At 35.3% G+C, this 17,594-nt stretch overlaps 1 protein-coding gene across 1 annotated transcript in view; it reads right to left on the reverse strand.

Moving 5' to 3' along the window:
* LOC121418461 (papilin-like) overlaps positions 1-17,594 on the reverse strand; it is a 167,206-nt gene that overhangs the window by 39,641 nt on the left and 109,971 nt on the right. Inside the window, 1 exon segment of the mRNA XM_041612350.1 lies at positions 2,375-2,507. Within this exon segment, the coding sequence (XP_041468284.1) occupies positions 2,375-2,507 (133 nt within the window).

Genomic DNA, 17,594 nt, shown 5'->3' on the forward strand with positions numbered 1-17,594 from the left:
TCCAATTTTTTTTTCATAGCTGTATTCTTAACCTCATACAGAGAAAACTGGTACACAAAATATATTTCATTACTAATCTTATATACTACAGTCACACTGGAAATTTGACTCCAGGCTGACAATAACTTTTATGATATGACATGCCATTGGTCAGTTTGGAGTTGGTTTCATTTGTGTGCCTGTAGCATAAGAGGGGCAGATAAATCCAAAGTAAAGAACAACTTTGATCTTTGATAGAATTTCAATCCTTTGCTTCTTTGAAGTAAAAGGTAACAACTTTTGCTTTTTCATTTCAAAAACTGCTATCAATCAGATATAACACTTTTTTGTATCATTGAAGAAATTTGGACTTTCAATAATGATCTGTGACAGATTCATTTAAATTTCCTATATTGGAAGGGGCAGAGATTGTTATTCATCTCAAAGAGTATATGGGTTGAGCTGCTTCTTATCAGCAACTTCTGCAAGAAATATTGCTTGCAGTATCCGCATGGAGGTAAAAAGGAGGGTGGTTTCAGATTGACAATCTTGGTTATGATTTTGTATTTTTTCCATCCAGGATAGATATAGGCCTATCACCAATTTCATTACTGAAGTGCTCATTTTCATTAAAACACTGGAAACAGCTACCCCCCCCCCCCTTATAGCCCCGCCCCCCCAAAACAGAAAGGTTTTGACAGTTTCAATGGCACACCTCTGTAAAAAAAATCAATCCCCTTCCCCTATATCTTCTGCTGAAATTCATAGGCCTATCTCGGGATTCCATGACATTTTTTTCTTTGATAATTGTTCCTACCAAATATTTACACATTTAGCCAAACATAAATCTGAACTTAAAACTACCCTATTAATCTTAATCCAAATCCTCAGATCATTCTGAAACAAAGCCGGCGCGAATCCAGGGGGAGGCGGAGGTGTGGGTGCAACTCATAAATCATGAAAATATGAAGGTGCACTCCATAGAATGTCTTCATCATGCACCCCTTAAAATGGGCAATGATCTCTTTTTATTTATTTTTAGGGGACAATTTTTTTGAGAAAAATTGGCACCCTGTAAAAGTCAGGATCTAGATCTGTGCCTGAAAAATCCTATCATAACCCCAATTCAATCTCATATCTTCAGGAAAAAAAATTGAGGAGGAGCAATTGTCAAGGGAGAAAAGGTTGCACCAAACTACTCTCTCTGGACTTATCATGTCAATTTGTCATCGCACCTGGATGTAGGATGCCACCGTAGTTGAGTTGTACTAGTTGTACGACTGGTCTCAGTTTACTAAAGAAACACAGGTGGGAGAATAAAATGACCAACTCCTCATTAAACCCAAATAAAGCTCTGTCATCGGCTTCATTAAACCAGCAGTTCAATGTCAGGTAGATGCAAAGATCTTCAGAGGTGAATCTTCATAGTGAAAACTTTTCCTAGCTGGTTTCTGATCTTATTACCATTTCTTTATTCAGAATTGTGTTTTGTAATTGAAGTTAATTATTTTAATTGCTATTATCTCAATTAGTACTTTTCTAAAGTCATATAGCTTTCTACTTTGTTTTGTTCTTAGTGGGATGTTTAAATCATTAAACTAATTTTAGTCAAAGTCCCAGTGACTTGCCTCTCATACAAGAATTGCTCTCTATACCTCTTTATTGTTACTCAAATCGGACAAGATCATTAGTATTAAAGCTCAATTCCTGTTTTCTTCAATTCTATTGATTATTCATGACATTTAACATTTCACAACTTTGTAATACATGTAGATTAAGTCCATGTGTTATATTTGACTCAAGCTTTTTTCAACTCTGTAATGGTAATAAACCTACATTTAAAGCTATTGGGCATTTTGCAAGATAGTTCATATCCCTATCATGGGTTGATACCACCCAGATTGATTTTCATTCAATTAAATTGATTAAACATACTTTTTTGTTTACATGCTTTATACTTTATGCTTCTTTATGTGGAATTCAGACAAGGAAGCTTAATCACATAATGCTGACTTTTTCATATTTTGTGTTCACTACATGTATATGTGGGTAGAGTCACTAAGGTATGTAAAAGAGACAAGCAGTGTTTTAGCTATCCTTGGCTGCGCCAGGCTAGCCTGCCTAGTGCTCCAGCACAAATTCCCTCTAAATTGTTTGAAAAATTTGCAGAAAAATTAGCTCAATTGGGCCATTTGAAATATTACAAAATTTACCCCTCAATTTGATGATTGTAGTATCTCTAGAAGTCCTTAAGTCCTGGACCCCCCCCCCCCCTGGCAATAAGGGGTGAGCGCTTCACTTGTTACACTTTGCTTGTTACGCTTTGCTGTTTACATTTTGCCCGGCATAAAAAATGATCTAGCTACAACACTGGAGACAAGGAATAAGAACTTACCCCCTCCGCATTCCTTGGAGCAGTCAGAATAAGGGGTATAGGTCCAGGAATAGGAATCCGGTTCATCTGGACCTACTCCATTTGGAACATAGTAAGAGTACTCAATTCCATGGTTCCTACCCTGGGTCAGCAACTGGAAATAAGAGTGAAAGTATATGAAAACAAAAGTGAAAATATAAAAAGTATGGATCAGTGTGAAAGTGAAAAGTAAACAATTTTAAAGTTTAGACATTTTAAGAGCTAACATCATCCTACACAAATACAAGTTTCATACGAGACTTATTTGGAATCAAATACATCAAATGGTAGAAAATACTAAGTGGGCGAAGTTTGTTGGTTAGATTGCTACATGGTCTATGACAATTTCATCTATACTTTCTGTTTGGTCTCATCCTAGTTCATTACCAGTTCATCTAATTACCATTTGGTCTAATTGTCATTAATATAAAAACCAGTTGTGGTAACAATCTCAATATGAGTTCGAACAGAATCCAATGAAATTACCATGAAAGTGTTTGTATGTATAAATGAAAATTAAGTGCCAAATAGCTCTGGAAGAAAATGCATAATTGCTGAAAAACAAGTAAAAATAAGCAAGGAATTCCATCAAATGTAAGTAAATTTTTAGAAGCAATATTAGTACACTGCCACACATATGCTTTCCAGTGTTAGTGATCATCAGAATTATCGATTTTGAGCTACGATTCCATGATCTTACAAAGATAAGTTTACATGAATGCACCATATCTAGATGTAAACAAATATTTGGACAATTAACCTTGATTTAAAAGACTTTCTCATGAAATAATTGCTTGCTGCAACTACTGTCTTTTACCTTTAAGCCCATGTACCATTTTACCTCATGTTTAGTTAGGTCATACCCATTTGTCTAATATCCACTTGGTCTAACATAACTAATACCATGGTCACATTTGTTCTACAGCGGCCGTACGGCGAGTAGAAAACAGCCGTTTTATCAATTTTGATTCAAACCACCTATATTTAGTTGGATAAAAAAATGTTAAAACGGCTGTTTTCGACTCGCCGTACGGCCGTCGTAGAACAAATGTGACCATGGCATAAGTCTTAATAATTAAATGAAAAGAGTTTATGAATATATATTTGACAAAGTAAAAAGTAAGAATTAGATGGAATGGAATATAGACCACCAGTTTATTAGACTATTAGACCAAGTGTAGGGAAGACCAAACAGCTATTAAACCAAATGGGTTGTATTACACTATCTGAAAATTAGTCCAACTGCTTATAGACAAAGTGAACATGAACTGTTTTCTGTTAGACCAACATCATATTCTATAACTTCAAAACTTTGTTCAGTCATTTCATGTTCCTGTCTATGGATCCATGCCTTACATACTTCCCCATCTCAGGCCCTCTTATGTCATCAAGAAGATCAAATATATTCCAGCCCTTCTCATCTTTCAAAAAATAAAGAACAGCATTTTCACCCACATACTCAGATGAAATTCCATCCTACAAACATTTGCCAAACAATGATAATGAAAGTTTGGGCAATGGACTGAAATGCTAGTGACAGAAGAAAACATATTTGTAAGTTTTTAAATACAAAATTACAGTGGGTTCTGCTTTTATGTGTTTGAAGTCGGATAGATGTTAACCAATACCATGCTGAAGAAGTGATCTCTCTTTAAATGTAACCCTTCTGAAGTCTACATTACTACATTACATTACTGTTCTAAAAATTGTCAGCTGTTTATCAATGTGCCTTGTCTATTCATCCATGCATAGTTTTCAACCTTATTTTTCAAAATGATAAAATTCTTCTACCTGCATACAATAAAAATATTTGGTGAATCTAAAGATCATTTATTTTTTTAAATTGGAACTTATTGTTGGATTGATAAATCTTATCATCACTTGAATTCATGTAGGGACACATTATAGATGCAAACCTGTTGATACAGAGAACCAGATGGAGTATCCAACAAAACCAGATTTTCACAAAAACTAAACATGATGTACAAGTGTAATGCTTTCTACCTCACTATTCAAAATAACTGTATGAATGTGGACTGTTACAATCTTTTTATACCAGTGACCTTTCTATTTTAAGGCCAGGACTTGCTTACTCTAGAGTGTCATATCTGTCAAATTCATGGATTCTTGTCATAATCAATCATTCTTTTATCCTAAATGTGATACTTTCATGGCTTCTGTGTGAAATGGGATCTAAACACATGCAGTGTGCTAGTTTTTAAAGGTAAATGCCAGTTTTGGTAACGATCTCAAAATGATTTTTTACAGAATCCAATATAATGACCACCCAAGTGTCTGTTTATATGAATGAAAAATATGTGCCGAAGGATTCTGGAAGAAATTGTGTAATTGCTGAGAAATAAGCAAAATAAGTGCAGATTCGGGCACTTCCGTCGGGTCTTTATTCCAGCAATTTAATATACACTGTCCCACGTGTGCCTATCTGTGTTAGCGATCTTCAGTGTGATTGTTTTTCAGCTTAGATTTAATGATTTCACAAAGTTCAGTTTATGTAACTGTACCAGATCTAGATCGACGATGATATAGTAATACTTAACCTTGGTTTTACAGACTTTCTCACGAAATCAGTGTTTTACTGCAACTACTGTAATTTAGCTTTAAGGAAAAATTCTTTGTTTACAGTGGTATAATTTTTTTTATCCTTTACTCATAATTCTCAATCATGTAATTACTAGCAGCAAAGAACATAACTGCATACTAAAAAGTCATTTTGAAAAAAAAATCATTGTGCTGTATTTTCTTTCCTATATTTTCAGGTATTCACTTGTTTGACTATATGCAATTTCGACCCACATAAAGCTAATAGCTTACGTAGTTATTCACAAGCATGAACATTGATAATTTTAGCAAGCAAATTTGGTAGACAGACACAACTGTAAATAGAATCAAATACATTTGGGTGTTTTATGTCAAAATTTTGAAGTGAAAATGATATAATGCACCAAGCATTGTTGATAGATAGGATCAAATCATTTTGAAATTTTACTTTTTTATCAAACTGGAAAGTAAGTCAAAAAGGGTCTGATATACAAGACTATACACATTTACTTTCTTTCTGTCACTTCTCATGATTGGTTAGAAGTTAGTTGGTATTATCGTGATTGTGTTCACTGCTATGCCACATTCCACTGGTAGTAAATAGCACAGATTGAATGACAGGTGCTATGGACAGAGTGGAAATTTTTATAGTCTCAAATTACAGACCCTTCTGTTGAATGAGTACTTTATTTCCGCCAACAATTGAATACTTTCATTCATTCTCCTTTTCAAAATCAACATGAAATATTTTTGCTTCATGAAATGGTAAAATAGGTCAATGTGTAAGTTATACCAGTACATTTTATTTTAGGCTATATTTACTTTAAGATCTGCCTGGAAAGTTTGCACAGCATCGCTGCAGATCTCACGTTCCAACTCAGTTTTGTTCTTCCCCCTCCAGTTATTATTGTTATTGTTACATTCAATAATTTGTCAATAACAAAGCATCTTTTAAAACACATCTCACAACTCAAACATTATCAAAATCAGATTGATGACTGTCTGCCTACTTATTGTAAGATTAAAAAATCTAGATGAAAAATAAAATAGCCAAACAAACAAAATGCTTAGTATTTTTATGGAAATAGCTCCATGTGGTTTTTTCATAGTGACATTTTTTCTTGTTAGGATGATACGAATTGGAACACTGCACTTTGTTTAGTGTACATGCAAAAAGAGAAAATATATTTTGATTAAAAAAAAATCTGTCACTTGGCTGCATAAGCAGTAGACCAATTTGATTCTGTTACAAAAGGATATCTGTCACATAAAAATTCAATAGAAAAGGTACTCCTGGTCAAAGAGTACTTTCCTTTCAAAAGTTTCATGAAGAAGTCTACCAGCTAGGATGATATAGTATGAAGTCCCTTGGCACTAGTCTAAGCGTCTGGCATGTACAGCTGCTTGACAATATCACCGGGGACCTGTCCTCAGCTTGTCCCTATCAGCCAGAAGACAAAGCCATCGGAAGTGCAGGTCAAGTCTGATACAACTTGCCACCCCCACCCCAACCCCTTTTTTCTTCATAAAATAGAAGAAAAAAATTCCAATTCTACTCATTCACCCTATTGCAAAACTTCATGCAACAAGATTACCAAAAAAAAAGAGAGACTAGATTAAAGCAATTAAGCTATTTTACATGGTATATGATTGTTCAGTTGGGAGTCAGTTTTGTTGGTTTGACTGCAGTATAATATTTCTGTTTTACCCCAGTCTACAATATATGAAATAACCAGCCCACTGGAAAGAACAATGTCCTACAGTTTCCCATAGAGTCCTACAGTGTGTTCACAGTGTGGAAATATGGTGTAAAATCACACTGTTACATTTGAGCATTTTAAGTGTAAATTACATCTACAATGTGAACCACAGTATACTCACACTGTGGAGGTGTCCAGGGTGTGAAATTATCTTTACAGGTTAAACTTGAACATGTTAACAGTGTAAATCATTATCACACTGTTAATGTGAGCACTCTAATTGCGTGAATAGAATTTTCACATTGTCCCATATGTCCACTATGTGAACACTCACAGTGTAGAAGTGTCCACAGTGTGAAAACACCTCCACACTGTGTTAAATTTCAGCATTTTGACAGCAGGAATGGAATCTTCATCGAGTCCAATATGTGAACACTGTTGGGGAACTCATACTGCAGGTGTCTACAGTGAAAAAATAACATTTTAGCATTTTAACACAGTGAATCACATATTCACACGGTTCACTAAGTCTATGTAAAAACACTGTGCACACACAGTGAACATTCATACATAAGACGTAGCAGTGTAAAATTAACTCCACACTGCAAATTGGTTATTTTAAAAGTGTGGATCACATTTTCACATTATCAATTATGTGACCACACTATGAACCTACTGTGTGGCACAGTTCTTTCTAGCAGATAACGTATTATCAAGCAGGATTTTTTTTTAAATCTTGCTGGAATCTTGGTTATGAACAGAACAGGGGGTCATTTCATGTAACAAATAGTCTGTGGTTTTAACTGACAACTGTTATAAGCTCCTGAAATCCTTGCATGTGACTGGCCCAAAACAACATTAGTTGAGAAAATCACTGATCATTTGTTCCAATGAAACACTCCACAGATCATCCTAGGTAAAGGAACACTTCCATATAGTACAGTATAAAATGAACAGACTGATTTTTTTTGTCCTACATATACTAACCCCAAGCCCGCAGTTACACATTGAAAGAAAAGTACATGTAACACGAGAGGCAATTTAATGATATAATGGTCACGATAACACACATTCAAGTCAATTCATTTGCAGCCTACATTTCAGGGTACTGGCAGATAAACAACTCTCAATGTTCGAACAGGGAGCACTTTCAGGTTGTGTGAGAGGGTAACCTAATTCTATTAGATATTGAAATCAAGTTATATTATATGTGGTTCGAATGAGAACATGAAATTGTTGGCTTGCACTTTTAGGCTGGAACTGTACAAAACGCTTCATAGGAATAAAGGTGCGAAAAACAAGGTCAAATCTCGGCTACCTTGTATGTTTACATGCTAGCTCCAGAATGAAACCTTTTTTTTCCACCTTTCTACCTTTAACAGTATGAACAAAGATAAGTATTTAGGGGTATTTGGTGGGCCCAGGGCATGTGGTTCCTTTTTAATTGAAGACAGTTCCCATGCTTCAGCTTTTAAAGTGGGTCAAAGATTTTTTTTTTGGTTTGTGTGTTATTTTATTGTATGTTTTATTTTTCAGTAAAAAAAAGAAAATTAAAACTGCACAATTATTTCAATAATTAGGGACTATCCTAAATTTTTTTTAAAAGAAGATGCAGGTGGCATGGAAGACTTCTGAAATGGAACTGGGAGAACAGACTCCCATAACATGTGACATTTTCTTCAATTTGTTGACATATTGCTATTGCCCATAAGCATCGAACATAAAAATGTGCATGGGGAGAGGGGGGGGAGAAGGGGTGGGTTGGGATGAGAAGCTTTCCATACTCCCCCCCTCCACATGCACATTTTTATGTGGGGGTCCTAAAGCTCCTCCTCATCCCAACCCACCCCTCCCCCCATTCTTCAGAATCCCCTGGAACAAAAGTGAATCTTCTATCTCCAATGACCCTGTCACCACTTTTTTTCAACCGAAAAACCCATATTCTGAGAGTCATTTATCAACAATTTCTCTTTATCTTATAAATGTGGATGGTATGAAAAATAGGTAGTTTCTTCCTTGACTTAATCTGAACACCAAGAACATGAACCTAGCATCTAGGATCATGCACTTTTTGTTAATTATCTGTTGTACCTGATCTCTTCTTTCGCACTACCTGTATATTCCAAGAAGTCATCAAGAGAAATGCAACATTATAAGTAACCATTAAAAAGCCGACTCCAAACTGGCTGATCAAGTGCCATTCAAAATGACATAACAGCTTTGTTCAGTCTGGAGTCGGTTTCCCTGGTATGACTGTGGTCATAATTGAATAACTCCTCCACGGTGCTTTGTTATGCTTGTATACAGGAAGACATTTCTTATATTGAATTTGAAGATGTTAGTGCATCAATTTGTAACCCTTTACCCTACATGAACGTTCCAAGAAGACATCAAGAGTAATTGAATAACTCCTCCATCAACGCTCCATTCGGGTATGTGGGAAGATTGTGCGCGGACATGATTGAATGAATGTTATAGAGGACTTGTCAATTCCCACCAACGATCTCCCATGTCAAGAACGAGGTAACATGACAGCCCAGACATGTGTGTGTCAATGATGGCATTACCAGTGATAACAACTTCCAAACACTCAATGTTTACACGAGGCAAAACTGAGGTGCCCCTTGGACTATTTCACCCCCTCCCCATCTCTGACCAGAAATTGTATTCTGTACTACATAGTAGGGACATTTTCAACTGTATTCTTAGCGGAGATTCATGTCAGATACAACAGACCCACATCCCCCATCATCCCAAATGTAGGCCTACAATTAATTGCATCAATTAACATTTCTTACAATTTTAGTATTGGACAGTAAAAGAGGAAAAAACACACTTAAATCATGATAGAACATAAAGGGAGATTTCTGTCATGCATTCCTATCCAAAAAAAGGCAATTCATTTATCCTCTATTTAATACTGACTATAAAATCCATGAAAATATCTCCTTAATAACATGAAAATAATCACCAAATACACACTTAAAGACCCAGACCGGACCCAAAAATGAAATTGACAAATTATATACCAATCGAAAGCTTATAAGGTAAAATACAGCATTGTGAGCTTTATTCATTTTCACCCTTCCCAGCTGAGTATTTTGCTTAAGAATATTCCAATTATCGGGCTTCGAACCCGGCTTAGAAAATAGGCTTTATTGTGCTTTTCAAATGCCTCGAGACCGTGACGTCACGTTGTGTAAGAAGCGTCGCGATTCCATAGGTTTGTACACAGAACAAGTGGAATGCCTCTGGCCGTCTCACCTGCATCACGCGGTTCAATATAGCAGCAGTGCTGACTTTGAATACTACTCTAACTCGCACAAGATGTTCAGTGATACATGGTTACTCTTATGTCCACTTTTTATGAACTAGACCAATAAACTTACAGAGATATGATGGTTATTCAACAAAAAACCCCAACATGGCCAAAGTTCAATGACCTTACATGACCTTTGACCTTGATCATGTGACCTGAAACTCGAACAGGATATTCAGTGATACCTGATTACTCTTATGTACAAGTTTCATGAATCAGATCCATAAACTTTCAAAGTTATGATGGTAATTCAACAGATACACCCAATTCGGCCAAAGTTCATTGACCTTTGACCTTGTTCATGTGACCTGAAACGCGCACAGGATGTTCAGTGATACTTGATTACTCTAATGTCTAAGTTTAATGAACTAGACCAATAAACTTTCAAAGTTATGATGGTAATTCAACAGATACCCCCGATTCGGCAAAAGTTCATTGACCCTAAATGACCTTTGACCTTAATCATGAGACCTGAAACTTGCACAAAATTTTCAGTGATGCTTGATTACTATTGTGTCCAAGTTTCATGAATCAGATCCATACACTTTCAAAGTTATGATGGGAATTCAACAGATATCCCCAATTCGGCCAAAGTTCATTGACCCTAAATGACCTTTGACCTTGGTCATGTGACGTGAAACTCATGTAGGATGTTCAGTGATACTTGATTAACCTAATGTCCAAGTTTCATGAATTAGGTCCATATATTTTCTAAGTTATGATGACATTTCAAAAACTTAACCTCAGGTTAAGATTTCGATGTTGATTCCTCCAACATGGTCTAAGTTCATTGACCCTAAATGACCTTTGACCTTGGTCATGTGACATGAAACTCTAATAGGATGTTCAGTAATACTTGATTAACCTTATGGCCAAGTTTTATTAACTAGGTCCATATACTTTCTAAGTTATGACGTCATTTCAAAAACTTAACCTCAGGTTAAGATTTGATGTTGACGCCGCCGCCGCCGCCGTCGGAAAAGCGGCGCCTATAGTCTCACTTTGCTTCGCAGGTGAGACAAAAACTGGGTTATTTTTTTGCTTTCCAGATTACGCATTTCATTTTCTTCACTTCCATCACAGAGTGATATCACATATATTTTTTCCTACATGCTTAAATTATGAAATCTACAGTTTTGAACTAGTTTTTGCCATATTTTATTTCCTGCTTATTTGGCGTAGATTTCAAATCTATCTGCATTCAGATTATGTATCACAACTTTTCCTGACATAGCAATTTAGGCCCAATAAGAGCCAAACAAAGAAGTCACAAAAAAGGCAGTGAATAGTTGTAGGTTTCCATCAATTTCAACAGTGAATAATTGTGAGTGCCATTTTCATCTGAAAACGGAAAAAAAATTGGATTCATAATATAGAAATGGAAGAAAATACCCCATGCTTTTGTACACAAACCTATGGAATCGTGACCCTCCAGACACAACATGACGTCATCCTTTCCAGGCGACGTGGGGTGCTCAATCAAAGCGTACTTTGGAAGAGCAGTTTCTTTGATTTTTATCTAATATTTCTTAAAAATGGAAGGAGATGTATAGAATATTTTTGGTATATTTGTATTGTATGAATCATTGCCTTTCTTTTAATATATGATTGTTTTTACACCGGTCAGGGTCTTTAAAGATTTACCATAATATTGAGAATACCTTCTTGTCTTACAAATGGATCTTCAAATCCAAATATTTTCACTTGAAAAATCTCTTGGTATTTTTTTTTGCATATGCACCCTTCTAATAACTCACTTCAGATCAAATGTTGAATGTCATACACAAAGATAGAGCTAAACAGACAACACATCACTAATATTTGTTGGGCATGTACAGGATTTTGGTCACCATGGAAGAGGCTTTCATCAGGGATTACGCACTGCAGGGATGTCTGACGTAGGAGACACGCATCTTAGCACTGGTGACATTGGAAATCTATGAGAAATGATGAGTATCTATTCTTACATGGTTTGAATCTCTTGACCATCATTACAGGATAAAGATACTTTGTCAGTAATGATACTTAACACAGTAATGATACTTAAAAAAATTTAAGGAAAGAAGTAATACATCATAACTGGTACTATTTCTAGTTCTATTTCAACTACTTCAACTGAACTACTTCTAAATCTAGTTTTATAACTACTTGTACATGTACTTCTGCTACTACTACTACTACTACTACTACTACTGTGGAGCATTGTGGCCCAGTGGATTAGTCTTTGGACTTTGAAACAGAGGGTCGTGGGTTCAAATCCCAGCAATGGCGTAATTTCCTTCAGCAAGAAACTGATCCGCAATGTGCTGCACTCAACCCAGGTGAGGTAAACGGGTACCGGTAGGTAGTAATTCCTTAAAAAGCTGTGTTTGTATGAACGCCTATAGGAGTGCCTTGAGCACCTAACAAGGTGGATATGTGCGCGATATAAATACCTATATTATTATTATTATTCCTACTACTACCACCTAGCTCTTCTCATACTGCTGTACTTCTATTAATGCTGTATTAATTTCCTAAATTATTAAGAATGAAACCAGGACAGTTTTTGTGGGTGAACTTGACAGCTGAATAATCTCCTTCAAAAAATAGATTGATAGATAATGGCTAATGACTATTTAGATTTTAATCATCTATCCCAACCCAAAGCTGGTACATTCATGAAGAGTCTTGTCAGTGATCTTCACAGAAAAAAATGTCCTCCCAGCCAATCAGATGCAAGAATTTTAGTAGCTTATAACAGCTGTCAATGAGAAACTCTAACTATATGTTCCATGAAATGCTCTTTATAATTCATAACAAAACATGATTTAAAAACTACAACAATAGGTAATAAGTTCAGATACACTGAACTACGCTCCAGTCCAGATGAAACCCTTTTTTCATCAAGTAATAGACTAGATTGGACGTTAAGATAGTTCTGGATCTATTAACCATGAAAACATCAATCATCTGGGATTAGATGATACTGAGATGCTGATACCAGGGTGTCTACCAACAAGATATTTAATCCTTAAAATGTCTGCTTGTCTGGCAATGTAGATCCAAATCTTGCATCTGCAATGGCAACTATCTCAAGTACTATGACTGCCATCTTTTTAGGCAGAAGTTGTTTTATCATTCTCTCCCTACTTTTAGTTGAAGGATTGATAATTGATGATAATTTTTCAAGGTAAAGGTGACTGTCTTTCTGAATTGTATGTTAATTACACAACTACTTATAGAGAGGCATTTTTTTTTTTAATTAAAAAAATTCTGCAACATAAATCGATTAAATTCATATCCTATAAAACTTTATGCAATTGTGATTTGCATGTCTTGATTAGTGAAGGGAATGAGTTTTTTTTTCAATATTTATATTTATGTACTGATTTCATTGTATTTTATGATTACTTTAAATCATCAAAGACAAAACTCTGGTAAACATCACTTTAACCATGATTGCAAAAGAACAATCCAAATGAATTCCGAAAATATTAGAATATAGCAACGGTAAAAATAGAAAGGTTTAAAGGATATCACATTGGGATCATTCTGGAACCTGGAGGTATTAGAGAAGACATGAATGATCTTTCACCTGTAATATCATGTTACCATGGCAATGGAAGAGACATGATGACAAGTGAGGAAACTCTACAATACTTTACTTATATGAGCTGGATGATGACAATGCATCTTAATCAAGGTCTGATAAAACGTGACAAACTGTTACCCAGGTATCCTTTTTAGATAACAGACAAGAAAATGATAATGCTTTCTTCATGGTAATGCAAAGCAAAGTTCCCTATAAAATTGATTATTAATGAATTAACACTTTTATGTGCCATAGTTTCTGCTTAGCATTAATTAAGGTACATATAAATCCTATAGAATTGTAGTGGCCAAACTAGTTTCTTAATTTTTCTGTTTGATTTTTCTATTTTTTACCACCATACGACCAATTCGGGTGTGGTAAAATTTTATCACAGACTGCGAAAACTAATCACTTTTGGGGTCACGTGGATCTAGTGTCATCCCACCGAGGAAAATAGCTCCCCTTTATTATTTTTAACATATTTTACTATTTAATTGTTGGACAAATAAGCATGAATATAAATTTACATACACATGTATATAACACATTTATTATGTGTAATTATGTTTGATAGCATAATATTTTGATGCATTAGAATGTGACATCATGAATATTTAAATGCGGAGATATATTAGGCAAGGCCTGGTAGCTGGGCAGTGACATTATCCCATACACAGCACAAAACAAAGTTGTCACGTCTTGTTGACTTTTTTGGAAGCTGCACATTAGCATTTGACCGTATGTTTGTAGTTATTATTTACCAGCCCTGATATAGAATCTGTTGTATATTCATGGCTACTGACCAGGAGACATATATTCCTGGGCCATTACTAGACTGAGGTTTTTTCTGTTTCTGTTTAATGTTAATAAACACCACACACCACTTTATATGCATGTCTCTATGCCCTCATATGTTCTTCTCTTGTTGCCCTTGATGAGTGAATGGTTGTGGCCGACATTGTCCCCCCCCCCTGACAGAATTATTACACTCTTATTTACAAGGATTTAAAATTAATCCACAGCTGCTGTGTACATTGACCAAGCTGACCCTTAGATATGTTTTAACATTGCTGATTTGAATTCAAATCCTTTGAAATCTAAAAATAGGTCCCTGGGACTGAAGATCCAATATTTGGTTGGACACTATTCACAGGAATCACAGTCACTCTGGATCTATTGAAATCACTAAAAATTAAGAGTAAACTATTTTATAGGAATGTTACAAAGAAATCTCTGATTCTAATTTTTTTATATAGAACATCAGAGTGTAAAAACCTTCTCTCTTTCCATTAAGAAGATCACACTTTTAGAGTCAATTTCATGACACTTGCATCTATAAATAGGTAACCATACTCAGTCTATTCTCATGGAAAATGTATAACAACATAGGGTAGGGAAAACCCATTAACATAAACTTTTGACTGTAATAAGTATCAAAATATAACACCAGGATGTCAAATTTGTAGTTGATATTGGTCATGGCATCTACTGTTAATTTAGGAACTAGATCAGTGGGAAGCCAATAAATACCACTTAAAGTCTGCACAGGTAATTATGCCATTAACTTCTGGCCCGGATTGTGGTTAGTGAAAAAATGCCATAGATTTGAATGAACTCCAAAAAAAAAGTAGTGAAGTCTTTTCATTGACAAAACAAGGGTAAATCGTGGAAAGGGAATTCATATCAGTGGTCATGGCTTGGTAACTTAGTCATATGTAAAGTAAATGTAGGTAATTTTCAATTGTTTTTAGTCCCATGAGACAGAAACAGGGGCCGCGGAACCGGGGGGGGGGGGCAGGGGGGGGCTTCAGCCCCCACTTTTTTCCAAAACCGTGTACAAAAACGTAAAAATGACCATATGATTGTGATTTTTAGCATGGTCAGCCCCCCCCCCCCCACTTTGAAAACTGTTCCGCTGCCCCCGAGAAATAATTATGTTAGAGTGGTATTTATATTAAAAAAATTATGCATAATATGTGGATGACAGGGTGAGGGTATTTGTGTGTTATATTTTGTAGGAGTGAAGGATTTCATTCATCGATCATTCTTAATTCACTCCTTCAGAGAATTGGCAATACATCAAATAGGCCTTCATATAACTTTTCATTCTTCCACATAGTAGTATGGAAAAAAAAAATTTGAATCAGCTTAATGCAATGACATAACATGCAATAAATTTTATTTTGTCATATATCGTTAAGAAATCAATAAAGTAGCTAACAACAAACTTGACTTAATAACGCATTTCTTTTATCAACTTGTGAAATATTTATGATTTGTAGATTTACGAAATTAGATTCAATACCAGCAATTTATAATAATGATACAAAATATGACTATGCAATTCTATTTATAAATTTGACTTTAAGTGATTATTTACTAATTTCACTTCATTAAATGTGACTCATTTGACGACTCCTCTCATTGTTATATTTTTATTCTATTGTACTCTTGACTTAATTTTGAATGCATTTTGAATGATTTTTAAAGACTAAAACATCAATTACCTGTTTTTGATAATATCAAATTTGCACTTCAGAACTATTTCAAGAATGAAAAATATATCGCAGAGTCAAATTGTAAAATGGTAAAGTTTACAAAGAAATGGTTTCAATTACGTGCCATGTTTACATGAGGTGATCTGTTCAGTTCCCTTTCCATGTACAATTATACATATGAATATTATTGTTCATTTACTCCTTGCTTGTTTCTTAAATTGTTTACTATTATGTGAACCTGACAGTTCAATTTATATATTTGTTGCAATTACTGTTGTACTGTATTTCGTTGTTATTAATTTGATTTGTCATTGAAAAGATATCTTGTTATGTTTGAATAATAATAAAATCCCTGTGGAGGGGAAACAAATTGAAAAAAAAAAAAAAATTTAATACTACTTTTTAAGTATATTTATTTTTCAAATTGTTTCTACTCTTTTAGCTGGTGTTTCTACTATTTATCTGTGTTTCTGTATTTTCATAAGACTGTAAATATAAACTTAGAGTGAAAGAATAGAAAAACGTGTTGATTTACTGTATTTTCCCTTCAACATGAACCTGTAAGAGATCTGCTACTTCATACAACCTGCTTTCTTGAAATGGAACCTTTAAGAGATTTGCTACTCCAGGCAGAGGAAACAAGGTACAAAGCCGATGGATTACAAGAGTGTGAAAGCAATGGTGTAGGAGGAGAAGGTCCTTAAATAGAACCATTTCCTAACACATCATTTGTTGGTTAGCAGTTCTTTCAGCCATCCCCAAACAAGTGATGAAAACTCCCTTGTTGGATCCAAGGTGAACAGTACCTATAGGTCTTTGAAAAATACTGACTTTTCCATTTGCATGTTTGCTAGCAGACTGCGATGTAACTTACATCATAATAATCTGGGGAGTGTTTCACAAAGATTTAGGTGTGAATTAAGAGTCTCATTTCAATTCCCAGTTGTGTGCGGTAGAAAATGCATCATATCGCTGCTCTTGTTTAGAGGAATACTTGCCAAGGGTACTGTTTTGTTTCTAATACCTGTTAAGGATAGGGTTTCACATGCCAATACTTGTTAAGGGGTGCATTTTCAGTTAACGGAAAATACTTGTTTAGGGTATTTTTCGAGACCCCATGGTCGTGCATGGTATCCACTTGTCAATGGAAGTGCCCCCACCCCCCCCCCCCCCCGGGCATGTTAGGTATGTATGCATCAGCATTTGTGTGGAGCGTTGTGGCCCAGTGGATTAGTCTCTGGACTTTGAAACAGAAGGTCGTGGGTTCGAATCCCAACCATGGCGTAACTTCCTTCAGCAAGAAATTGATCCACAATGTGCTGCACTCAACCCAGGTGAGGTAAATGGGTACCTGGCAGGAATTTATTCCTTGAAATTATGCTGCATATACTGTAGAGCGCTTATAGACTTCTCACAAAGTAAGTATTAAGCGCTTTATAAGCAAGTATAATTATTATTATTTAAGAATAACTGTAAATCACACTTCACACCTTGTGAAACAAAGACCTATTGATAATGGCTCTGTCCTTCCGAGAGGTAGAGAGCAGCAGTG

The sequence above is a fragment of the Lytechinus variegatus genome, chromosome 7 (genome assembly GCF_018143015.1).
Source record: "Lytechinus variegatus isolate NC3 chromosome 7, Lvar_3.0, whole genome shotgun sequence".
Classification (NCBI taxonomy): Eukaryota; Metazoa; Echinodermata; class Echinoidea; order Temnopleuroida; family Toxopneustidae; genus Lytechinus; species Lytechinus variegatus.